The 24997-nt window shown below is 55.3% G+C and overlaps 4 protein-coding genes across 4 annotated transcripts; all 4 read right to left on the reverse strand.

Annotated features, from left to right (window-relative positions):
* Window positions 1-3230: 3230 nt before the first annotated feature.
* Window positions 3231-5249, reverse strand: LOC121159507 (elongin-A-like). The gene is made up of 2 exons (XM_040984664.1): window positions 4936-5249; window positions 3231-4758 (listed from the first exon to the last, which is right to left on the reverse strand). Exons 1-2 carry the CDS (start codon window positions 5247-5249, stop codon window positions 3231-3233), a joined length of 1842 nt encoding a protein of 613 aa, XP_040840598.1.
* A 4316-nt stretch (window positions 5250-9565) lies between these two features.
* LOC121159508 (elongin-A-like) lies at window positions 9566-11584 on the reverse strand. The gene is made up of 2 exons (XM_040984665.1): window positions 11271-11584; window positions 9566-11093 (listed from the first exon to the last, which is right to left on the reverse strand). Exons 1-2 carry the CDS (start codon window positions 11582-11584, stop codon window positions 9566-9568), a joined length of 1842 nt encoding a protein of 613 aa, XP_040840599.1.
* A 4316-nt stretch (window positions 11585-15900) lies between these two features.
* On the reverse strand, window positions 15901-17919 carry LOC121159509 (elongin-A-like). The gene is made up of 2 exons (XM_040984666.1): window positions 17606-17919; window positions 15901-17428 (listed from the first exon to the last, which is right to left on the reverse strand). Exons 1-2 carry the CDS (start codon window positions 17917-17919, stop codon window positions 15901-15903), a joined length of 1842 nt encoding a protein of 613 aa, XP_040840600.1.
* Window positions 17920-22235: 4316 nt separating this feature from the next.
* Window positions 22236-24254, reverse strand: LOC121159510 (elongin-A-like). Its single transcript, XM_040984668.1, has 2 exons — window positions 23941-24254; window positions 22236-23763 (listed from the first exon to the last, which is right to left on the reverse strand). Exons 1-2 carry the CDS (start codon window positions 24252-24254, stop codon window positions 22236-22238), a joined length of 1842 nt encoding a protein of 613 aa, XP_040840602.1.
* Between the last annotated feature and the right edge of the window lie 743 nt (window positions 24255-24997).

Genomic DNA, 24997 nt, shown 5'->3' on the forward strand with positions numbered 1-24997 from the left:
CTTCACCTTGCACACACCAGGATCCCATATGGGCATCGATTCTAATCCTGGTGGTCCCCGGTTCCCATCCAGCTCCCTGTCTGTGGCCTGGGAAAGCAAACGAGGACTGCCCAAAGCCTTGGGACCCTGCACCCATGTGGGAGACCTGGAAGAGCTCCTGGTTCCTGGCTTCAGATTGGCTCAACTCCAGCCGTTGCAGTCGCTTGGGGAGTGAACCATCAGATGGAAGATCTTCCTCTCTGTCTCTTCTTCTTTCTCTATATCTGGCTTTCCAATAAATAAATAAATAAATCTTTAAAAAAATGAGTGGCAACCAATCACACGAAGACATATGGGAGCTTGTTATTGAGAGCCAGCTATGGCAAGAGATTCAGCAACCATCATTGCATTTGCAAACACTGAAAGACAGAAAAAATATGGGATAACCTCATGGTGGAAAACAAGCACGGATTGTGACTGGGGTGTATTAACTTGGAGAAGTTCTAAGTGGGCTAACTATAAGCAGAGCATTATATGTCAGTGATGTCTATCGCCATATTTGGCTTTGTCTGATTGGGCCTTTCTTGGGTGCTTGAGTGAAAATGGGAAAGATGGCGTCATTGTTTATCCTAGGCTAAGTGCTCCAGGGCTTGTGGTTTGTCATCCTGAGCTGCTGCTTCTCCTTCTCTTCTGTCTTTTTAAGATTTGTTTATTTAGTTGAAAGATAGAGTTACACACAGAAAGAGGGAGAGACACAGATGAAGAAATCCTGCATCTGCTGACTCAACATCGAAATAGCCTCAAGGAAGCCGGGTGCTCGAAACCTCACCTGGGTCTCCCACATGGGCTGAGTGGCCTGCAAACCTGGGCCATCCTCTGCTACCGTCCCAGGCACATCAACAGGGAGCTGAAACTGCAGCAGCTGGGACTCCGACAGCTGACAATGTTACTTGCTACACCACAATGCAGGCCCCATATCCTGAGCTTCTTATGTAGATCTGGCCATTATCTAATTATATATTCAGTCTCTCAACCTAGAAGCAATAATGCAATACTAAAAAATGCAAGTTTAATTTTTCCCAGTTACCTTCGTAGAGTTTGGATTATATTATACACCTCCTATCATTGTATGCTGATCTTTTCTAACAAGCATAGTGCTGCTTTTTCTAACTGTACTCAACTAAAAAGTATAAAAATGTATTATTAACTGGTATTTTTGTAAAATGGAACATTTCTGATATTTTAATACTTTCATGTTTTAAGAACTCAAATGGGTTTCCTGTTCTGTGAGTTATTTTGTCATACAAAAAAATTTTTAAAGAGTTATTTATTTTGAAAGTCAAAAGTACAGAAAGGGAAAGATATAAAAAGAGATAATGCGTTTAAGGGACAGATGACTACAATGGGCAAGCCTGGGCAGGCTAAAGTCAGCAGCCAGGATGTTCATCTAGGACTTCCATGTGGACGCAGGGGCCCAAATACTTGGATCACCTTCCATTGTTATTCTAGGTTTGCTTGCAAATGGCAGGCAGCTGAATTGGAAGCAGAGATGCCAGGACGGAAAACAGTGTCCTTATGGGGTAAAGGTGGAACAGCTTGCATAGCAAACTACTAGTGTTGGCACCTATGTGATGTACCTTTCGATGCACTTTGACCATTTTTTTTTTAACTTTTATGTGTCAAGCTTGTAAATCCTAACTAATAGCTCTTGCTGTCCAGATCCCTGCTGATGCAATAGTAAAGCAGGGCTGAACTTATGAGATTCTGTAACCCCCATGGCAGAGGCAGAATGAGCTACGGGCCTTGACTTAGTACTGCTGCAGTACTGACTGTTGCAGCTAACTGGGAATGTGGAAGCAGACAAAAAATATTTCTGTCTTTTTAAATAATTATTTATTTTTCTTGAAAACGAATATTGACACAGAGACACAGAGAAGAAAATTAAATGTTCTAGTTCACACCACAAATAAAGAAAACACAAGAACTGGGCAGATTTGAAGCAGAAAAAGGAGCCATATCACGACATCCAAAGAAACACGGGGACGCACACATGTGGAAAGAGGTTATATTCCTAGGCTCTAAGCAGGGAACACGAAAGGAACAATAGCACTGGGCCAAATTCAAATCAACCTAAACACATAATAGAAGACACAAGATTGGCAGAGAAAGTATGAAGCCTGAAACAGACAGAAAAAAACCATTGAACATCCCTCTGTGAATTTCGAATACAATAAAAATGCAAAATCAATCAAATATATTTTGAAACAAATATAAGACCAGTGGCTCATCTAAACACTGAGGCAACAAAGTAGTTCTTTTACGTTATGCTGATTAGCATGTGAAAGGCAGGATACAGAGAGAAAAGAGGAAGAGATAGAGAAACAGAAAGGCAGAGAGAGAAAGCATGCTTGCATTCTCTGCTACATAATTCCCCAGGAGTCAGGAATGCTGATCCCGAGCCAGCAGTCGGGAGCTTCCTGCAGGCTTCCCTTGTGGGTGCAGGAGCCCAAAGCCTTGGGGCATGTGGCGCTGCTTCTGCCAGGCGACTGGAAGGGAGCCACACTGGAAGTGGAGCAGCCAGGAAAGGGCTGTGCATATGGTGGAGAGGGTGGAGGTGGGGTGGGAGTGTCTGCAGAGGCAGGGGTGGCATCACCTGCTACGCCACCAGGCAGGTCCCCAGGGGCTACCTTTGCTTGTGTTTTTGTGGTACTGGCTGGAAAAGAAACTTTGATGTGCCGAATGGATGCATCTGAACTCGGCACGGCTCTGGGTTTGCTTCCAAGATGGACAAGACAAAGAGTCCACGACTGCAGGCGTAGTGAGTTGTGCAATCACTTTATTAGTCCTGTAAGTACAATCTAGGGGCATGGGCGAGTGGAAACAATGTCACTGTCTCCCAAAGAACTACTGGGTCAGGAGAGCACAGTTTCTCCCACAGAAGGAGCGAGTTCATAACAAGAGTCCAATGTGTCCCACAAGCCTCGTGGCGTGGGAGGCCTCTCAGTCTCTGGAATGGCCAGGTGTCCTCACAGCTGAATCCCACCTGGGAGCAGCGCACAAGAGTGCTGGGCAGTAGAGAAGAGCGCCAAGTGTGTGCACGAGTGCCAAAGTGGAAGGATGCAGGCTTCCCAGGCCCCAGTGCTGGTGGCTGTGCTTCTAAGTTGCACTCCGTGGTCGGGTGGACACTGCCCTTCTTGGAGCTTGTCCCTGGCCCAGTGCCACTGTCTGCGGAGGGTCGGTGCTCAGGGAAGTCATCTGCGGGAGCATATTTTCTTGAGGTCTTGAATGGCTTTAGCCATGAGAGGAGCTGGATTCTTGGTGGTGGGTTTTGTGGCTCCGAGGCTGGATGGGGCGTTGGCTCTGGCTGCCGGGGTTCGCCTCCCAGGTGCTGGGCTGAAGCTGCTGCTGTGGGAGCTGTGGCAGGCAGGAGCCTGGGTGCTGCTGGGTGCTGCCGGGAAGAAGATCATCTTGGCCTGGCGGCCTTTCTGCTTGTTGACCTGTGCGGCGACGATGGCCGTGGTCACTCGGTGGAGGCGCTGCTCACGGGCATCCCGAAGGCGCAGGTACATCTCTCGCCACGATTCCCACTCCTGCGGCTTTTCTTCTTTAAACTCTCGCTGGCAATGAGTTTTCCAGAAGGCATCTGTCTCTGGCACGAGCTGTGGGTTGGCTTTTTCGGCGTGCAAGAGCTGCTGTGGCGTCAGCTTGTGCAGAGTCGGTTGCAGCACGTGGCGGGGGACTCCTGCCGTTGTGCGAGAAAGGGAATGGATGTGTTTGGGTGCCAGGCTGCACTGCGGGTCCGGGTCCGGGTCCGGGTCCGGGGTCATCGTGGAGGTGCAGTAGGTGGCGCCAGAATAGACGGGCATCCTGGTGTTGATTCTTTGTCCGGTAAATCCGACATTTTCCTCCGGCTGGGGTGAGGAGGGCGCTTCTGTGGCTGGTGGGAAGCAAGGCAGGAGTTGCAGCGCATGGGGACTGTCCTGGGTCCCAGGGCGCGCGTGCGTGGGCGTCGTTCCCAGCTGGGCTAAGCCGCCAGCTGCAGCGGGCTGCAGGTTCTCTGCCTGGCTTTCCTTCAGCCGAGGGCATTGGGGAGCCGAAGGCACCTGCTGGCGAGTGCTGGCAGAATCTTGTTTTGCAGTCTTGCCTGGTTGTTGGGAAGCCGAGGCCTTCCGAGACTGCAGGACTTTCCAAGTTGTGCGAGCCTTCCGCCGCTTCTTGTTGTTGTAGTTGTAGTCGTAGGTCATGTACTGCTCGAAAGTCATAGGCGGCTCCTTGGTGGCAGCGTCTTGCGGGTCGAGGGGCTTGGCCGCAGCGCTCTGCAGGAGCTTTGTGGCGGGGTGCTGGGTGTCCTTGGGCGGGCCGGCCTGGGCGCTGTGTGCAGCGGGCGGCTGGGGCTTGTGGCGGGAGGCGATGCGAGGCGAGGGCGCCTCAGGTGTGCTGGCCCTGGGCGGGCAGGCGTCCTGGCGCGGGAACATAGCGGGCTTCTGGTTTGGGCTGGCGGCTGCTTTCTCCGGGTCTTCTGGCCGCTGTGGCTGAGGCAGTGACTGGGCCTGGGCGGGTCCCTGTGCAGGCGCGTGGCAGCCCCCTGCGGGCTCGCGGTCCTCCTGCTGGACTGTGCAGGGCTCCAGGGCCATCATCAGGTCCGCAGAGTCGGCCCAGAGCTGATGGGTTGGCGACTCGCAGAAGTGCTGTGCTGGAAAGCAGGCCCGGGCGCCTCTGGCCTGCCTCTTGGCTTGCACTTGGTCGTCGTGGTCGCTCTCCTGGTCGACAGCCATCTGGCTGGGAGTGTGAGGTTCGAGAGTCCAAAGCATTCTGGGCCTTTTGCGTCTGTGCGCAGGGCTGTGGCTCTGCCCCTCGCAAGCCGGCCAGGGTTTCCAGAAGCCTCCGTGGGCGTCCTGTTCACCCTTCTCCTCTTTCTCCTCTACCTGCTCTTCCTCCTCCTCCTCCTCCTCCCGCTGCTTCTGGTCATTGTCATCATCGTCTGGCTCTTCGCGGTTGGGCGCCCAGTGCTGCGGGGTCGGCAGGAAGCTTGACTTACCACGAGCCAGCTTCTTCCACTGTGCCGCCAGGTCCCGGGCAAAGGTGCCCACGAGCAGGTGTTTGCGGAAGCCCTTCACGGTCTTTCGGACTCGGGTCTCGGCCAGAATGTCCGGGGTCATGGGCAGAGCCGAGAGCTCGCTAAGATACTTGCGCAGTTTCTTGGGGTCGCTGTGGACAGCCAGTCGGGCCTGCAACCGCCTGACCTTTTGCAGTGCCGGTCCTGTGGCCATGGCAGTGTGTCCCGCGTGGAGGGCGTGTGCAGCGTTTGCGCGGTCGGTTGGTGAGCAGGGCTGGGCAGGCGTTGCTTGGCTGCTTGGCGTGGGTGCTGGGGTTGCGGATCCAGCGGGTTCAGCAGGGCCAGTGGTGGCGGAGTGCGCCGGGACTGGCGGTTTGCAGCTGCAGCTAGCCAGCCAGCTGGCTCAGGACGCGGGCCTTTAATCTCCAGCCAGGCACCTGCTAGCGAGCCACGCCCCAGGGTAGGCCCACCCTGTGCTGATTGGTTTAGGCACCGCCCATTGAGTCTGCACACCACCCGCCTAAAGGACCACAGTTCTCCCCAGCTGGCAAACACAGGCACTGGCTCCGCGGGGGGTGGTGCTGGGTGTGTGGGGTGGTGGAGGTGTTGATTCTGGGATGGGTGGGATAGAGGGTATAGGGCCTAGGATCTAGGGTGTAGGGGAAGCTTCGGGAGCACTTGCCTAAGAAGTGTAGCATAGAACCCTAAGAGGTGAAGGAGACAGGAACTGGAGCCCAGTGGGCTGTGGTGGGGGCAGGTGGCAAGGCACAGCCTGAGAAAAGCCAGGGAATGGAGACCACGGGCCGGGGAGGTTTGGTGTCAAGTGCAACCGATTGGCCCGGGAGGGCAGGAGCAGTGGCTGAGCTTTTTTGGCCGCCACACGGTGTGTGTCAGAGGTGTGGGCATCAACTCAGGGATGCTGGAAGCAGTGAATGACTGGGGACCTGAGTGTGTGCAGCCCTGAGCCTGAGCCAGAGCAGCTGCAGACAGCCCCAGTGGGCTTTGGGGGCATTTGCCCTCACCCTAGACGGTCTCACGTTGAGGGGTACCATGAGGAAGACTGGAGAAGCTCTGTTCCCTTCCGATGTCAGTATTGATGGCAAATCCCGACGAGGTGGGGCTCTTGGAGATTGATCCTAGATCATGTCACCAGACCCCTCAGCGGGTTTTCCTGTTTGCCTTTTGGCTTTCATGATTCGGTAAGGCTTAGATTTTTATGTGGGATGAAGCGTTTGTGTGAGTTCTGAGTGCTTTCAGAATCCTGGCTGTTGTCAAAGCCTCAGATGAGATTATGTTGATGAGGCATCAATCCTGTGTAAGGGGCCCCACAGCATGATTGACCTTGCTAATCCTTTGTTGCATCCCATATGGGTGTGGGTTCATGACCTGGCTGCTCCTCTTTCTATCCAGCTGCCTGCTTGGGTCTGGGAAAGCAGTGGAGAGCGGCCCAAAGCCCTGGGACTCTGCGCCTGCGTGGGAGACCCAGAAGAAGCTCCTGGTTGCTGGCTTCCCATGGGCTCAGCTCCGAGCCTTTGCGGCCCTTTGGGAGGTGGGCCCGAGGATGGAAGTTGTCTTTCTCCTCGTCTCTGTGAATTTGCCTTTCTGATACAAATATATGTGAAAGTACATAAAGAAAGTGACTTAAAAGTTAATTAAAGAAACAAAGAACCCTAACTTTGGACCAAAAAACTCTTGCGGAAGGAAATACCGGCAACAAGAAGATCATCAATAAAAGAAAAACACCATATGCCCCAGAACCCAGAAGCCCTAAGGTGTTGATCCATCCATCCTTTGCAACTGCTTTTCTTTTCTTTTCTTTTTTCATTTTAGACTTATTATTATTATTATTACAAAGTCAGATATGCAGAGAGGAGGAGAGATAGAGAAGAAGATTTTCTGTTCGGTGATTCACTGCCCAAGTGACCGCAACAGCCGGTGATGAGCCAGTCCGAAGCCAGGAGCCAGGGACCTCCTCCAGGTCTCCCACACGGGTGCAGGGTCCCAAGGCCCTGGGCCGTCCTCGACTGCCTTCCCAGGCCACAAGCAGGGAGCTGGATGGGAAGCGGAGCAGCTGGAATTATATTGGCGACCCTATGGGATCCCGGGTGTTCAAGGTGAGGACTTAAGCCGCTAGGCCGTGCCGCCGGGCCCTGCAAATGCTTTTCTATGTGTGTAGGCCAGGGATCTTGCAAAGTTCATTCGACCAAAGTGCATTCGACACGTGCACAGCTATGTCTAGACTATCAGATGATTTGAATGTGGTTGCTTTGTACCAGAATAAACGGGTACTCATGGATTGTTGAGGTGTTTGGATAAAATGTAGCTGGCAGCACTAAGAAGGATCAGGCAGATTTGGAGGCCGAGAACTCTGAGGTCACCCACCCCCATCTGGAGCCTCCACAGGGGATGGAAGAAGTCCAGACTCTGCCGTGCAGAAACCAGCGCCATCGGAACGACGGCCAGGAGCCCTGAGCGATCTGCTGACACAGAAGAATAACAAACTTCCTTCGGGACTAGGGAGGTGAGCTCTTTCTGGTGCTTGCCTGGCTCCGGCTCTGGGTCCCCACGCTCCCTCGTGGTGCCCATTAGGATCGCTCCAGTAACCCCTCAAAGCAAACAAACAAACATAGAAACAAACAAAAATCTAGAATCAGACAGACAACAAGGAAAGCTTAGAATCAGACAGGAAATGGCCAGCGTGGATCCAAACATGCCTCACTAAGTGGGACACAAAGATTAGTAACGCCTCACTGGTGTATTGGGGATTTCTCTGCACACCCATCCTAAAAAATGTACTGTACCTAAACTGATAACTGTATGGGATCAGGGTGAATATAAACCAAAAATTGAAATGTCAATGAAGAAGTCACAGGATGTAGTTAAGAAACCGCGTTTTCCTATCAACATACTATTAATCAATACCATGTCAATTAATGGCATAAGGTTGTAAATGGCTGTTGATGTTATGTTCGGGCTTTTAATTGATTGGGATGATAATTTGCTGGCTTTACCTTCAGACCAGAGATGGTCTCACCAAGAAATCGTTGAACCCACTAGGATAATAAGACACTGGACTTTATGCTTGAGAAATACTTCCAATGAAAGAGCCTCCACTGAATTTGAACTGTGGTAACGCAGCAAGGTGGAGAAATCCACCATGGGGAGAAGGTTCGGGGGAGGGGTGGGGGGAATCCCAGTGCCCATAACACTGTGTCACATAATGCAATGCAATTAATAAAAAAGAAAAAAAAGAGAAGAAGAAAAAGAAGAAGAAGGATCAGGCAGAGCTGAGCCGATCCAAAGCCAGGAAGCAGGAGCTTTTGGCAGGTTTCTCACGCTGGTGCAGGTGCAGGCTCTCAAGGCCTTGGGACATGTGTCACCCCTTTGCTAGGCAATGGCAGGGAGCTGGATGGGAAGTGGAGCAGGCGTGACCCATATTGGTGTCCATCAAGGATCCCAGTACTTGCTGGGAGGATTAGTCAATGGAGCCATCTCAGCGGCTCCCCCACCTGTGTATTTGTCGCTTTAATTTTTATTGATTTACACGTGCAAAGCAGATTGCAGAAAAAAATATGCCTGTATTATTTTACATATAAAATATATTTAAATTAAATAGATATTTTAAATATATATTTTAGATGTATTTCTCCTTTTTCTGTCCGGCATATATATGGAGAGAGAGAGCTAGGTTGCTTTCTCTGCTTTCTCTCCCCAGGAGTCAGGAATGCTGATCCCGAGCCAGCAGTCGGGAGCTTCCTGCAGGCTTCCCTTGTGGGTGCAGGAGCCCAAAGCCTTGGGGCATGTGGCGCTGCTTCTGCCAGGCGACTGGAAGGGAGCCACACTGGAAGTGGAGCAGCCAGGAAAGGGCTGTGCATATGGTGGAGAGGGTGGAGGTGGGGTGGGAGTGTCTGCAGAGGCAGGGGTGGCATCACCTGCTACGCCACCAGGCAGGTCCCCAGGGGCTACCTTTGCTTGTGTTTTTGTGGTACTGGCTGGAAAAGAAACTTTGATGTGCCGAATGGATGCATCTGAACTCGGCACGGCTCTGGGTTTGTTTCTAAGATGGGCAAGACAAAGAGTCCACGACTGCAGGCGTAGTGAGTTGTGCAATCACTTTATTAGTCCTGTAAGTACAATCTAGGGGCATGGGCGAGTGGAAACAATGTCACTGTCTCCCAAAGAACTACTGGGTCAGGAGAGCACAGTTTCTCCCACAGAAGGAGCGAGTTCATAACAAGAGTCCAATGTGTCCCACAAGCCTCGTGGCGTGGGAGGCCTCTCAGTCTCTGGAATGGCCAGGTGTCCTCACAGCTGAATCCCACCTGGGAGCAGCGCACAAGAGTGCTGGGCAGTAGAGAAGAGCGCCAAGTGTGTGCACGAGTGCCAAAGTGGAAGGATGCAGGCTTCCCAGGCCCCAGTGCTGGTGGCTGTGCTTCTAAGTTGCACTCCGTGGTCGGGTGGACACTGCCCTTCTTGGAGCTTGTCCCTGGCCCAGTGCCACTGTCTGCGGAGGGTCGGTGCTCAGGGAAGTCATCTGCGGGAGCATATTTTCTTGAGGTCTTGAATGGCTTTAGCCATGAGAGGAGCTGGATTCTTGGTGGTGGGTTTTGTGGCTCCGAGGCTGGATGGGGCGTTGGCTCTGGCTGCCGGGGTTCGCCTCCCAGGTGCTGGGCTGAAGCTGCTGCTGTGGGAGCTGTGGCAGGCAGGAGCCTGGGTGCTGCTGGGTGCTGCCGGGAAGAAGATCATCTTGGCCTGGCGGCCTTTCTGCTTGTTGACCTGTGCGGCGACGATGGCCGTGGTCACTCGGTGGAGGCGCTGCTCACGGGCATCCCGAAGGCGCAGGTACATCTCTCGCCACGATTCCCACTCCTGCGGCTTTTCTTCTTTAAACTCTCGCTGGCAATGAGTTTTCCAGAAGGCATCTGTCTCTGGCACGAGCTGTGGGTTGGCTTTTTCGGCGTGCAAGAGCTGCTGTGGCGTCAGCTTGTGCAGAGTCGGTTGCAGCACGTGGCAGGGGACTCCTGCCGTTGTGCGAGAAAGGGAATGGATGTGTTTGGGTGCCAGGCTGCACTGCGGGTCCGGGTCCGGGTCCGGGTCCGGGGTCATCGTGGAGGTGCAGTAGGTGGCGCCAGAATAGACGGGCATCCTGGTGTTGATTCTTTGTCCGGTAAATCCGACATTTTCCTCCGGCTGGGGTGAGGAGGGCGCTTCTGTGGCTGGTGGGAAGCAAGGCAGGAGTTGCAGCGCATGGGGACTGTCCTGGGTCCCAGGGCGCGCGTGCGTGGGCGTCGTTCCCAGCTGGGCTAAGCCGCCAGCTGCAGCGGGCTGCAGGTTCTCTGCCTGGCTTTCCTTCAGCCGAGGGCATTGGGGAGCCGAAGGCACCTGCTGGCGAGTGCTGGCAGAATCTTGTTTTGCAGTCTTGCCTGGTTGTTGGGAAGCCGAGGCCTTCCGAGACTGCAGGACTTTCCAAGTTGTGCGAGCCTTCCGCCGCTTCTTGTTGTTGTAGTTGTAGTCGTAGGTCATGTACTGCTCGAAAGTCATAGGCGGCTCCTTGGTGGCAGCGTCTTGCGGGTCGAGGGGCTTGGCCGCAGCGCTCTGCAGGAGCTTTGTGGCGGGGTGCTGGGTGTCCTTGGGCGGGCCGGCCTGGGCGCTGTGTGCAGCGGGCGGCTGGGGCTTGTGGCGGGAGGCGATGCGAGGCGAGGGCGCCTCAGGTGTGCTGGCCCTGGGCGGGCAGGCGTCCTGGCGCGGGAACATAGCGGGCTTCTGGTTTGGGCTGGCGGCTGCTTTCTCCGGGTCTTCTGGCCGCTGTGGCTGAGGCAGTGACTGGGCCTGGGCGGGTCCCTGTGCAGGCGCGTGGCAGCCCCCTGCGGGCTCGCGGTCCTCCTGCTGGACTGTGCAGGGCTCCAGGGCCATCATCAGGTCCGCAGAGTCGGCCCAGAGCTGATGGGTTGGCGACTCGCAGAAGTGCTGTGCTGGAAAGCAGGCCCGGGCGCCTCTGGCCTGCCTCTTGGCTTGCACTTGGTCGTCGTGGTCGCTCTCCTGGTCGACAGCCATCTGGCTGGGAGTGTGAGGTTCGAGAGTCCAAAGCATTCTGGGCCTTTTGCGTCTGTGCGCAGGGCTGTGGCTCTGCCCCTCGCAAGCCGGCCAGGGTTTCCAGAAGCCTCCGTGGGCGTCCTGTTCACCCTTCTCCTCTTTCTCCTCTACCTGCTCTTCCTCCTCCTCCTCCTCCTCCCGCTGCTTCTGGTCATTGTCATCATCGTCTGGCTCTTCGCGGTTGGGCGCCCAGTGCTGCGGGGTCGGCAGGAAGCTTGACTTACCACGAGCCAGCTTCTTCCACTGTGCCGCCAGGTCCCGGGCAAAGGTGCCCACGAGCAGGTGTTTGCGGAAGCCCTTCACGGTCTTTCGGACTCGGGTCTCGGCCAGAATGTCCGGGGTCATGGGCAGAGCCGAGAGCTCGCTAAGATACTTGCGCAGTTTCTTGGGGTCGCTGTGGACAGCCAGTCGGGCCTGCAACCGCCTGACCTTTTGCAGTGCCGGTCCTGTGGCCATGGCAGTGTGTCCCGCGTGGAGGGCGTGTGCAGCGTTTGCGCGGTCGGTTGGTGAGCAGGGCTGGGCAGGCGTTGCTTGGCTGCTTGGCGTGGGTGCTGGGGTTGCGGATCCAGCGGGTTCAGCAGGGCCAGTGGTGGCGGAGTGCGCCGGGACTGGCGGTTTGCAGCTGCAGCTAGCCAGCCAGCTGGCTCAGGACGCGGGCCTTTAATCTCCAGCCAGGCACCTGCTAGCGAGCCACGCCCCAGGGTAGGCCCACCCTGTGCTGATTGGTTTAGGCACCGCCCATTGAGTCTGCACACCACCCGCCTAAAGGACCACAGTTCTCCCCAGCTGGCAAACACAGGCACTGGCTCCGCGGGGGGTGGTGCTGGGTGTGTGGGGTGGTGGAGGTGTTGATTCTGGGATGGGTGGGATAGAGGGTATAGGGCCTAGGATCTAGGGTGTAGGGGAAGCTTCGGGAGCACTTGCCTAAGAAGTGTAGCATAGAACCCTAAGAGGTGAAGGAGACAGGAACTGGAGCCCAGTGGGCTGTGGTGGGGGCAGGTGGCAAGGCACAGCCTGAGAAAAGCCAGGGAATGGAGACCACGGGCCGGGGAGGTTTGGTGTCAAGTGCAACCGATTGGCCCGGGAGGGCAGGAGCAGTGGCTGAGCTTTTTTGGCCGCCACACGGTGTGTGTCAGAGGTGTGGGCATCAACTCAGGGATGCTGGAAGCAGTGAATGACTGGGGACCTGAGTGTGTGCAGCCCTGAGCCTGAGCCAGAGCAGCTGCAGACAGCCCCAGTGGGCTTTGGGGGCATTTGCCCTCACCCTAGACGGTCTCACGTTGAGGGGTACCATGAGGAAGACTGGAGAAGCTCTGTTCCCTTCCGATGTCAGTATTGATGGCAAATCCCGACGAGGTGGGGCTCTTGGAGATTGATCCTAGATCATGTCACCAGACCCCTCAGCGGGTTTTCCTGTTTGCCTTTTGGCTTTCATGATTCGGTAAGGCTTAGATTTTTATGTGGGATGAAGCGTTTGTGTGAGTTCTGAGTGCTTTCAGAATCCTGGCTGTTGTCAAAGCCTCAGATGAGATTATGTTGATGAGGCATCAATCCTGTGTAAGGGGCCCCACAGCATGATTGACCTTGCTAATCCTTTGTTGCATCCCATATGGGTGTGGGTTCATGACCTGGCTGCTCCTCTTTCTATCCAGCTGCCTGCTTGGGTCTGGGAAAGCAGTGGAGAGCGGCCCAAAGCCCTGGGACTCTGCGCCTGCGTGGGAGACCCAGAAGAAGCTCCTGGTTGCTGGCTTCCCATGGGCTCAGCTCCGAGCCTTTGCGGCCCTTTGGGAGGTGGGCCCGAGGATGGAAGTTGTCTTTCTCCTCGTCTCTGTGAATTTGCCTTTCTGATACAAATATATGTGAAAGTACATAAAGAAAGTGACTTAAAAGTTAATTAAAGAAACAAAGAACCCTAACTTTGGACCAAAAAACTCTTGCGGAAGGAAATACCGGCAACAAGAAGATCATCAATAAAAGAAAAACACCATATGCCCCAGAACCCAGAAGCCCTAAGGTGTTGATCCATCCATCCTTTGCAACTGCTTTTCTTTTCTTTTCTTTTTTCATTTTAGACTTATTATTATTATTATTACAAAGTCAGATATGCAGAGAGGAGGAGAGATAGAGAAGAAGATTTTCTGTTCGGTGATTCACTGCCCAAGTGACCGCAACAGCCGGTGATGAGCCAGTCCGAAGCCAGGAGCCAGGGACCTCCTCCAGGTCTCCCACACGGGTGCAGGGTCCCAAGGCCCTGGGCCGTCCTCGACTGCCTTCCCAGGCCACAAGCAGGGAGCTGGATGGGAAGCGGAGCAGCTGGAATTATATTGGCGACCCTATGGGATCCCGGGTGTTCAAGGTGAGGACTTAAGCCGCTAGGCCGTGCCGCCGGGCCCTGCAAATGCTTTTCTATGTGTGTAGGCCAGGGATCTTGCAAAGTTCATTCGACCAAAGTGCATTCGACACGTGCACAGCTATGTCTAGACTATCAGATGATTTGAATGTGGTTGCTTTGTACCAGAATAAACGGGTACTCATGGATTGTTGAGGTGTTTGGATAAAATGTAGCTGGCAGCACTAAGAAGGATCAGGCAGATTTGGAGGCCGAGAACTCTGAGGTCACCCACCCCCATCTGGAGCCTCCACAGGGGATGGAAGAAGTCCAGACTCTGCCGTGCAGAAACCAGCGCCATCGGAACGACGGCCAGGAGCCCTGAGCGATCTGCTGACACAGAAGAATAACAAACTTCCTTCGGGACTAGGGAGGTGAGCTCTTTCTGGTGCTTGCCTGGCTCCGGCTCTGGGTCCCCACGCTCCCTCGTGGTGCCCATTAGGATCGCTCCAGTAACCCCTCAAAGCAAACAAACAAACATAGAAACAAACAAAAATCTAGAATCAGACAGACAACAAGGAAAGCTTAGAATCAGACAGGAAATGGCCAGCGTGGATCCAAACATGCCTCACTAAGTGGGACACAAAGATTAGTAACGCCTCACTGGTGTATTGGGGATTTCTCTGCACACCCATCCTAAAAAATGTACTGTACCTAAACTGATAACTGTATGGGATCAGGGTGAATATAAACCAAAAATTGAAATGTCAATGAAGAAGTCACAGGATGTAGTTAAGAAACCGCGTTTTCCTATCAACATACTATTAATCAATACCATGTCAATTAATGGCATAAGGTTGTAAATGGCTGTTGATGTTATGTTCGGGCTTTTAATTGATTGGGATGATAATTTGCTGGCTTTACCTTCAGACCAGAGATGGTCTCACCAAGAAATCGTTGAACCCACTAGGATAATAAGACACTGGACTTTATGCTTGAGAAATACTTCCAATGAAAGAGCCTCCACTGAATTTGAACTGTGGTAACGCAGCAAGGTGGAGAAATCCACCATGGGGAGAAGGTTCGGGGGAGGGGTGGGGGGAATCCCAGTGCCCATAACACTGTGTCACATAATGCAATGCAATTAATAAAAAAGAAAAAAAAGAGAAGAAGAAAAAGAAGAAGAAGGATCAGGCAGAGCTGAGCCGATCCAAAGCCAGGAAGCAGGAGCTTTTGGCAGGTTTCTCACGCTGGTGCAGGTGCAGGCTCTCAAGGCCTTGGGACATGTGTCACCCCTTTGCTAGGCAATGGCAGGGAGCTGGATGGGAAGTGGAGCAGGCGTGACCCATATTGGTGTCCATCAAGGATCCCAGTACTTGCTGGGAGGATTAGTCAATGGAGCCATCTCAGCGGCTCCCCCACCTGTGTATTTGTCGCTTTAATTTTTATTGATTTACACGTGCAAAGCAGATTGCAGAAAAAAATATGCCTGTATTATTTTACATATAAAATATATTTAAATTAAATAGATATTTTAAATATATATTTTAGATGTATTTCTCCTTTTTCTGTCCGGCATATATATGGAGAGAGAGAGCTAGGTTGCTTTCTCTGCTTTCTCTCCCCAGGAGTCAGGAATGCTGATCCCGAGCCAGCAGTCGGGAGCTTCCTGCAGGCTTCCCTTGTGGGTGCAGGAGCCCAAAGCCTTGGGGCATGTGGCGCTGCTTCTGCCAGGCGACTGGAAGGGAGCCACACTGGAAGTGGAGCAGCCAGGAAAGGGCTGTGCATATGGTGGAGAGGGTGGAGGTGGGGTGGGAGTGTCTGCAGAGGCAGGGGTGGCATCACCTGCTACGCCACCAGGCAGGTCCCCAGGGGCTACCTTTGCTTGTGTTTTTGTGGTACTGGCTGGAAAAGAAACTTTGATGTGCCGAATGGATGCATCTGAACTCGGCACGGCTCTGGGTTTGTTTCTAAGATGGGCAAGACAAAGAGTCCACGACTGCAGGCGTAGTGAGTTGTGCAATCACTTTATTAGTCCTGTAAGTACAATCTAGGGGCATGGGCGAGTGGAAACAATGTCACTGTCTCCCAAAGAACTACTGGGTCAGGAGAGCACAGTTTCTCCCACAGAAGGAGCGAGTTCATAACAAGAGTCCAATGTGTCCCACAAGCCTCGTGGCGTGGGAGGCCTCTCAGTCTCTGGAATGGCCAGGTGTCCTCACAGCTGAATCCCACCTGGGAGCAGCGCACAAGAGTGCTGGGCAGTAGAGAAGAGCGCCAAGTGTGTGCACGAGTGCCAAAGTGGAAGGATGCAGGCTTCCCAGGCCCCAGTGCTGGTGGCTGTGCTTCTAAGTTGCACTCCGTGGTCGGGTGGACACTGCCCTTCTTGGAGCTTGTCCCTGGCCCAGTGCCACTGTCTGCGGAGGGTCGGTGCTCAGGGAAGTCATCTGCGGGAGCATATTTTCTTGAGGTCTTGAATGGCTTTAGCCATGAGAGGAGCTGGATTCTTGGTGGTGGGTTTTGTGGCTCCGAGGCTGGATGGGGCGTTGGCTCTGGCTGCCGGGGTTCGCCTCCCAGGTGCTGGGCTGAAGCTGCTGCTGTGGGAGCTGTGGCAGGCAGGAGCCTGGGTGCTGCTGGGTGCTGCCGGGAAGAAGATCATCTTGGCCTGGCGGCCTTTCTGCTTGTTGACCTGTGCGGCGACGATGGCCGTGGTCACTCGGTGGAGGCGCTGCTCACGGGCATCCCGAAGGCGCAGGTACATCTCTCGCCACGATTCCCACTCCTGCGGCTTTTCTTCTTTAAACTCTCGCTGGCAATGAGTTTTCCAGAAGGCATCTGTCTCTGGCACGAGCTGTGGGTTGGCTTTTTCGGCGTGCAAGAGCTGCTGTGGCGTCAGCTTGTGCAGAGTCGGTTGCAGCACGTGGCAGGGGACTCCTGCCGTTGTGCGAGAAAGGGAATGGATGTGTTTGGGTGCCAGGCTGCACTGCGGGTCCGGGTCCGGGTCCGGGTCCGGGGTCATCGTGGAGGTGCAGTAGGTGGCGCCAGAATAGACGGGCATCCTGGTGTTGATTCTTTGTCCGGTAAATCCGACATTTTCCTCCGGCTGGGGTGAGGAGGGCGCTTCTGTGGCTGGTGGGAAGCAAGGCAGGAGTTGCAGCGCATGGGGACTGTCCTGGGTCCCAGGGCGCGCGTGCGTGGGCGTCGTTCCCAGCTGGGCTAAGCCGCCAGCTGCAGCGGGCTGCAGGTTCTCTGCCTGGCTTTCCTTCAGCCGAGGGCATTGGGGAGCCGAAGGCACCTGCTGGCGAGTGCTGGCAGAATCTTGTTTTGCAGTCTTGCCTGGTTGTTGGGAAGCCGAGGCCTTCCGAGACTGCAGGACTTTCCAAGTTGTGCGAGCCTTCCGCCGCTTCTTGTTGTTGTAGTTGTAGTCGTAGGTCATGTACTGCTCGAAAGTCATAGGCGGCTCCTTGGTGGCAGCGTCTTGCGGGTCGAGGGGCTTGGCCGCAGCGCTCTGCAGGAGCTTTGTGGCGGGGTGCTGGGTGTCCTTGGGCGGGCCGGCCTGGGCGCTGTGTGCAGCGGGCGGCTGGGGCTTGTGGCGGGAGGCGATGCGAGGCGAGGGCGCCTCAGGTGTGCTGGCCCTGGGCGGGCAGGCGTCCTGGCGCGGGAACATAGCGGGCTTCTGGTTTGGGCTGGCGGCTGCTTTCTCCGGGTCTTCTGGCCGCTGTGGCTGAGGCAGTGACTGGGCCTGGGCGGGTCCCTGTGCAGGCGCGTGGCAGCCCCCTGCGGGCTCGCGGTCCTCCTGCTGGACTGTGCAGGGCTCCAGGGCCATCATCAGGTCCGCAGAGTCGGCCCAGAGCTGATGGGTTGGCGACTCGCAGAAGTGCTGTGCTGGAAAGCAGGCCCGGGCGCCTCTGGCCTGCCTCTTGGCTTGCACTTGGTCGTCGTGGTCGCTCTCCTGGTCGACAGCCATCTGGCTGGGAGTGTGAGGTTCGAGAGTCCAAAGCATTCTGGGCCTTTTGCGTCTGTGCGCAGGGCTGTGGCTCTGCCCCTCGCAAGCCGGCCAGGGTTTCCAGAAGCCTCCGTGGGCGTCCTGTTCACCCTTCTCCTCTTTCTCCTCTACCTGCTCTTCCTCCTCCTCCTCCTCCTCCCGCTGCTTCTGGTCATTGTCATCATCGTCTGGCTCTTCGCGGTTGGGCGCCCAGTGCTGCGGGGTCGGCAGGAAGCTTGACTTACCACGAGCCAGCTTCTTCCACTGTGCCGCCAGGTCCCGGGCAAAGGTGCCCACGAGCAGGTGTTTGCGGAAGCCCTTCACGGTCTTTCGGACTCGGGTCTCGGCCAGAATGTCCGGGGTCATGGGCAGAGCCGAGAGCTCGCTAAGATACTTGCGCAGTTTCTTGGGGTCGCTGTGGACAGCCAGTCGGGCCTGCAACCGCCTGACCTTTTGCAGTGCCGGTCCTGTGGCCATGGCAGTGTGTCCCGCGTGGAGGGCGTGTGCAGCGTTTGCGCGGTCGGTTGGTGAGCAGGGCTGGGCAGGCGTTGCTTGGCTGCTTGGCGTGGGTGCTGGGGTTGCGGATCCAGCGGGTTCAGCAGGGCCAGTGGTGGCGGAGTGCGCCGGGACTGGCGGTTTGCAGCTGCAGCTAGCCAGCCAGCTGGCTCAGGACGCGGGCCTTTAATCTCCAGCCAGGCACCTGCTAGCGAGCCACGCCCCAGGGTAGGCCCACCCTGTGCTGATTGGTTTAGGCACCGCCCATTGAGTCTGCACACCACCCGCCTAAAGGACCACAGTTCTCCCCAGCTGGCAAACACAGGCACTGGCTCCGCGGGGGGTGGTGCTGGGTGTGTGGGGTGGTGGAGGTGTTGATTCTGGGATGGGTGGGATAGAGGGTATAGGGCCTAGGATCTAGGGTGTAGGGGAAGCTTCGGGAGCACTTGCCTAAGAAGTGTAGCATAGAACCCTAAGAGGTGAAGGAGACAGGAACTGGAGCCCAGTGGGCTGTGGTGGGGGCAGGTGGCAAGGCACAGCCTGAGAAAAGCCAGGGAATGGAGACCACGGGCCGGGGAGGTTTGGTGTCAAGTGCAACCGATTGGCCCGGGAGGGCAGGAGCAGTGGCTGAGCTTTTTTGGCCGCCACACGGTGTGTGTCAGAGGTGTGGGCATCAACTCAGGGATGCTGGAAGCAGTGAATGACTGGGGACCTGAGTGTGTGCAGCCCTGAGCCTGAGCCAGAGCAGCTGCAGACAGCCCCAGTGGGCTTTGGGGGCATTTGCCCTCACCCTAGACGGTCTCACGTTGAGGGGTACCATGAGGAAGACTGGAGAAGCTCTGTTCCCTTCCGATGTCAGTATTGATGGCAAATCCCGACGAGGTGGGGCTCTTGGAGATTGATCCTAGATCATGTCACCAGACCCCTCAGCGGGTTTTCCTGTTTGCCTTTTGGCTTTCATGATTCGGTAAGGCTTAGATTTTTATGTGGGATGAAGCGTTTGTGTGAGTTCTGAGTGCTTTCAGAATCCTGGCTGTTGTCAAAGCCTCAGATGAGATTATGTTGATGAGGCATCAATCCTGTGTAAGGGGCCCCACAGCATGATTGACCTTGCTAATCCTTTGTTGCATCCCATATGGGTGTGGGTTCATGACCTGGCTGCTCCTCTTTCTATCCAGCTGCCTGCTTGGGTCTGGGAAAGCAGTGGAGAGCGGCCCAAAGCCCTGGGACTCTGCGCCTGCGTGGGAGACCCAGAAGAAGCTCCTGGTTGCTGGCTTCCCATGGGCTCAGCTCCGAGCCTTTGCGGCCCTTTGGGAGGTGGGCCCGAGGATGGAAGTTGTCTTTCTCCTCGTCTCTGTGAATTTGCCTTTCTGATACAAATATATGTGAAAGTACATAAAGAAAGTGACTTAAAAGTTAATTAAAGAAACAAAGAACCCTAACTTTGGACCAAAAAACTCTTGCGGAAGGAAATACCGGCAACAAGAAGATCATCAATAAAAGAAAAACACCATATGCCCCAGAACCCAGAAGCCCTAAGGTGTTGATCCATCCATCCTTTGCAACTGCTTTTCTTTTCTTTTCTTTTTTCATTTTAGACTTATTATTATTATTATTACAAAGTCAGATATGCAGAGAGGAGGAGAGATAGAGAAGAAGATTTTCTGTTCGGTGATTCACTGCCCAAGTGACCGCAACAGCCGGTGATGAGCCAGTCCGAAGCCAGGAGCCAGGGACCTCCTCCAGGTCTCCCACACGGGTGCAGGGTCCCAAGGCCCTGGGCCGTCCTCGACTGCCTTCCCAGGCCACAAGCAGGGAGCTGGATGGGAAGCGGAGCAGCTGGAATTATATTGGCGACCCTATGGGATCCCGGGTGTTCAAGGTGAGGACTTAAGCCGCTAGGCCGTGCCGCCGGGCCCTGCAAATGCTTTTCTATGTGTGTAGGCCAGGGATCTTGCAAAGTTCATTCGACCAAAGTGCATTCGACACGTGCACAGCTATGTCTAGACTATCAGATGATTTGAATGTGGTTGCTTTGTACCAGAATAAACGGGTACTCATGGATTGTTGAGGTGTTTGGATAAAATGTAGCTGGCAGCACTAAGAAGGATCAGGCAGATTTGGAGGCCGAGAACTCTGAGGTCACCCACCCCCATCTGGAGCCTCCACAGGGGATGGAAGAAGTCCAGACTCTGCCGTGCAGAAACCAGCGCCATCGGAACGACGGCCAGGAGCCCTGAGCGATCTGCTGACACAGAAGAATAACAAACTTCCTTCGGGACTAGGGAGGTGAGCTCTTTCTGGTGCTTGCCTGGCTCCGGCTCTGGGTCCCCACGCTCCCTCGTGGTGCCCATTAGGATCGCTCCAGTAACCCCTCAAAGCAAACAAACAAACATAGAAACAAACAAAAATCTAGAATCAGACAGACAACAAGGAAAGCTTAGAATCAGACAGGAAATGGCCAGCGTGGATCCAAACATGCCTCACTAAGTGGGACACAAAGATTAGTAACGCCTCACTGGTGTATTGGGGATTTCTCTGCACACCCATCCTAAAAAATGTACTGTACCTAAACTGATAACTGTATGGGATCAGGGTGAATATAAACCAAAAATTGAAATGTCAATGAAGAAGTCACAGGATGTAGTTAAGAAACCGCGTTTTCCTATCAACATACTATTAATCAATACCATGTCAATTAATGGCATAAGGTTGTAAATGGCTGTTGATGTTATGTTCGGGCTTTTAATTGATTGGGATGATAATTTGCTGGCTTTACCTTCAGACCAGAGATGGTCTCACCAAGAAATCGTTGAACCCACTAGGATAATAAGACACTGGACTTTATGCTTGAGAAATACTTCCAATGAAAGAGCCTCCACTGAATTTGAACTGTGGTAACGCAGCAAGGTGGAGAAATCCACCATGGGGAGAAGGTTCGGGGGAGGGGTGGGGGGAATCCCAGTGCCCATAACACTGTGTCACATAATGCAATGCAATTAATAAAAAAGAAAAAAAAGAGAAGAAGAAAAAGAAGAAGAAGGATCAGGCAGAGCTGAGCCGATCCAAAGCCAGGAAGCAGGAGCTTTTGGCAGGTTTCTCACGCTGGTGCAGGTGCAGGCTCTCAAGGCCTTGGGACATGTGTCACCCCTTTGCTAGGCAATGGCAGGGAGCTGGATGGGAAGTGGAGCAGGCGTGACCCATATTGGTGTCCATCAAGGATCCCAGTACTTGCTGGGAGGATTAGTCAATGGAGCCATCTCAGCGGCTCCCCCACCTGTGTATTTGTCGCTTTAATTTTTATTGATTTACACGTGCAAAGCAGATTGCAGAAAAAAATATGCCTGTATTATTTTACATATAAAATATATTTAAATTAAATAGATATTTTAAATATATATTTTAGATGTATTTCTCCTTTTTCTGTCCGGCATATATATGGAGAGAGAGAGCTAGGTTGCTTTCTCTGCTTTCTCTCCCCAGGAGTCAGGAATGCTGATCCCGAGCCAGCAGTCGGGAGCTTCCTGCAGGCTTCCCTTGTGGGTGCAGGAGCCCAAAGCCTTGGGGCATGTGGCGCTGCTTCTGCCAGGCGACTGGAAGGGAGCCACACTGGAAGTGGAGCAGCCAGGAAAGGGCTGTGCATATGGTGGAGAGGGTGGAGGTGGGGTGGGAGTGTCTGCAGAGGCAGGGGTGGCATCACCTGCTACGCCACCAGGCAGGTCCCCAGGGGCTACCTTTGCTTGTGTTTTTGTGGTACTGGCTGGAAAAGAAACTTTGATGTGCCGAATGGATGCATCTGAACTCGGCACGGCTCTGGGTTTGTTTCTAAGATGGGCAAGACAAAGAGTCCACGACTGCAGGCGTAGTGAGTTGTGCAATCACTTTATTAGTCCTGTAAGTACAATCTAGGGGCATGGGCGAGTGGAAACAATGTCACTGTCTCCCAAAGAACTACTGGGTCAGGAGAGCACAGTTTCTCCCACAGAAGGAGCGAGTTCATAACAAGAGTCCAATGTGTCCCACAAGCCTCGTGGCGTGGGAGGCCTCTCAGTCTCTGGAATGGCCAGGTGTCCTCACAGCTGAATCCCACCTGGGAGCAGCGCACAAGAGTGCTGGGCAGTAGAGAAGAGCGCCAAGTGTGTGCACGAGTGCCAAAGTGGAAGGATGCAGGCTTCCCAGGCCCCAGTGCTGGTGGCTGTGCTTCTAAGTTGCACTCCGTGGTCGGGTGGACACTGCCCTTCTTGGAGCTTGTCCCTGGCCCAGTGCCACTGTCTGCGGAGGGTCGGTGCTCAGGGAAGTCATCTGCGGGAGCATATTTTCTTGAGGTCTTGAATGGCTTTAGCCATGAGAGGAGCTGGATTCTTGGTGGTGGGTTTTGTGGCTCCGAGGCTGGATGGGGCGTTGGCTCTGGCTGCCGGGGTTCGCCTCCCAGGTGCTGGGCTGAAGCTGCTGCTGTGGGAGCTGTGGCAGGCAGGAGCCTGGGTGCTGCTGGGTGCTGCCGGGAAGAAGATCATCTTGGCCTGGCGGCCTTTCTGCTTGTTGACCTGTGCGGCGACGATGGCCGTGGTCACTCGGTGGAGGCGCTGCTCACGGGCATCCCGAAGGCGCAGGTACATCTCTCGCCACGATTCCCACTCCTGCGGCTTTTCTTCTTTAAACTCTCGCTGGCAATGAGTTTTCCAGAAGGCATCTGTCTCTGGCACGAGCTGTGGGTTGGCTTTTTCGGCGTGCAAGAGCTGCTGTGGCGTCAGCTTGTGCAGAGTCGGTTGCAGCACGTGGCAGGGGACTCCTGCCGTTGTGCGAGAAAGGGAATGGATGTGTTTGGGTGCCAGGCTGCACTGCGGGTCCGGGTCCGGGTCCGGGTCCGGGGTCATCGTGGAGGTGCAGTAGGTGGCGCCAGAATAGACGGGCATCCTGGTGTTGATTCTTTGTCCGGTAAATCCGACATTTTCCTCCGGCTGGGGTGAGGAGGGCGCTTCTGTGGCTGGTGGGAAGCAAGGCAGGAGTTGCAGCGCATGGGGACTGTCCTGGGTCCCAGGGCGCGCGTGCGTGGGCGTCGTTCCCAGCTGGGCTAAGCCGCCAGCTGCAGCGGGCTGCAGGTTCTCTGCCTGGCTTTCCTTCAGCCGAGGGCATTGGGGAGCCGAAGGCACCTGCTGGCGAGTGCTGGCAGAATCTTGTTTTGCAGTCTTGCCTGGTTGTTGGGAAGCCGAGGCCTTCCGAGACTGCAGGACTTTCCAAGTTGTGCGAGCCTTCCGCCGCTTCTTGTTGTTGTAGTTGTAGTCGTAGGTCATGTACTGCTCGAAAGTCATAGGCGGCTCCTTGGTGGCAGCGTCTTGCGGGTCGAGGGGCTTGGCCGCAGCGCTCTGCAGGAGCTTTGTGGCGGGGTGCTGGGTGTCCTTGGGCGGGCCGGCCTGGGCGCTGTGTGCAGCGGGCGGCTGGGGCTTGTGGCGGGAGGCGATGCGAGGCGAGGGCGCCTCAGGTGTGCTGGCCCTGGGCGGGCAGGCGTCCTGGCGCGGGAACATAGCGGGCTTCTGGTTTGGGCTGGCGGCTGCTTTCTCCGGGTCTTCTGGCCGCTGTGGCTGAGGCAGTGACTGGGCCTGGGCGGGTCCCTGTGCAGGCGCGTGGCAGCCCCCTGCGGGCTCGCGGTCCTCCTGCTGGACTGTGCAGGGCTCCAGGGCCATCATCAGGTCCGCAGAGTCGGCCCAGAGCTGATGGGTTGGCGACTCGCAGAAGTGCTGTGCTGGAAAGCAGGCCCGGGCGCCTCTGGCCTGCCTCTTGGCTTGCACTTGGTCGTCGTGGTCGCTCTCCTGGTCGACAGCCATCTGGCTGGGAGTGTGAGGTTCGAGAGTCCAAAGCATTCTGGGCCTTTTGCGTCTGTGCGCAGGGCTGTGGCTCTGCCCCTCGCAAGCCGGCCAGGGTTTCCAGAAGCCTCCGTGGGCGTCCTGTTCACCCTTCTCCTCTTTCTCCTCTACCTGCTCTTCCTCCTCCTCCTCCTCCTCCCGCTGCTTCTGGTCATTGTCATCATCGTCTGGCTCTTCGCGGTTGGGCGCCCAGTGCTGCGGGGTCGGCAGGAAGCTTGACTTACCACGAGCCAGCTTCTTCCACTGTGCCGCCAGGTCCCGGGCAAAGGTGCCCACGAGCAGGTGTTTGCGGAAGCCCTTCACGGTCTTTCGGACTCGGGTCTCGGCCAGAATGTCCGGGGTCATGGGCAGAGCCGAGAGCTCGCTAAGATACTTGCGCAGTTTCTTGGGGTCGCTGTGGACAGCCAGTCGGGCCTGCAACCGCCTGACCTTTTGCAGTGCCGGTCCTGTGGCCATGGCAGTGTGTCCCGCGTGGAGGGCGTGTGCAGCGTTTGCGCGGTCGGTTGGTGAGCAGGGCTGGGCAGGCGTTGCTTGGCTGCTTGGCGTGGGTGCTGGGGTTGCGGATCCAGCGGGTTCAGCAGGGCCAGTGGTGGCGGAGTGCGCCGGGACTGGCGGTTTGCAGCTGCAGCTAGCCAGCCAGCTGGCTCAGGACGCGGGCCTTTAATCTCCAGCCAGGCACCTGCTAGCGAGCCACGCCCCAGGGTAGGCCCACCCTGTGCTGATTGGTTTAGGCACCGCCCATTGAGTCTGCACACCACCCGCCTAAAGGACCACAGTTCTCCCCAGCTGGCAAACACAGGCACTGGCTCCGCGGGGGGTGGTGCTGGGTGTGTGGGGTGGTGGAGGTGTTGATTCTGGGATGGGTGGGATAGAGGGTATAGGGCCTAGGATCTAGGGTGTAGGGGAAGCTTCGGGAGCACTTGCCTAAGAAGTGTAGCATAGAACCCTAAGAGGTGAAGGAGACAGGAACTGGAGCCCAGTGGGCTGTGGTGGGGGCAGGTGGCAAGGCACAGCCTGAGAAAAGCCAGGGAATGGAGACCACGGGCCGGGGAGGTTTGGTGTCAAGTGCAACCGATTGGCCCGGGAGGGCAGGAGCAGTGGCTGAGCTTTTTTGGCCGCCACACGGTGTGTGTCAGAGGTGTGGGCATCAACTCAGGGATGCTGGAAGCAGTGAATGACTGGGGACCTGAGTGTGTGCA

Source organism: Ochotona curzoniae, unplaced genomic scaffold (genome assembly GCF_017591425.1).
Source record: "Ochotona curzoniae isolate NIBS_2020 unplaced genomic scaffold, NIBS_Ocur_1.0 contig_43, whole genome shotgun sequence".
Taxonomy (NCBI): Eukaryota; Metazoa; Chordata; class Mammalia; order Lagomorpha; family Ochotonidae; genus Ochotona; species Ochotona curzoniae.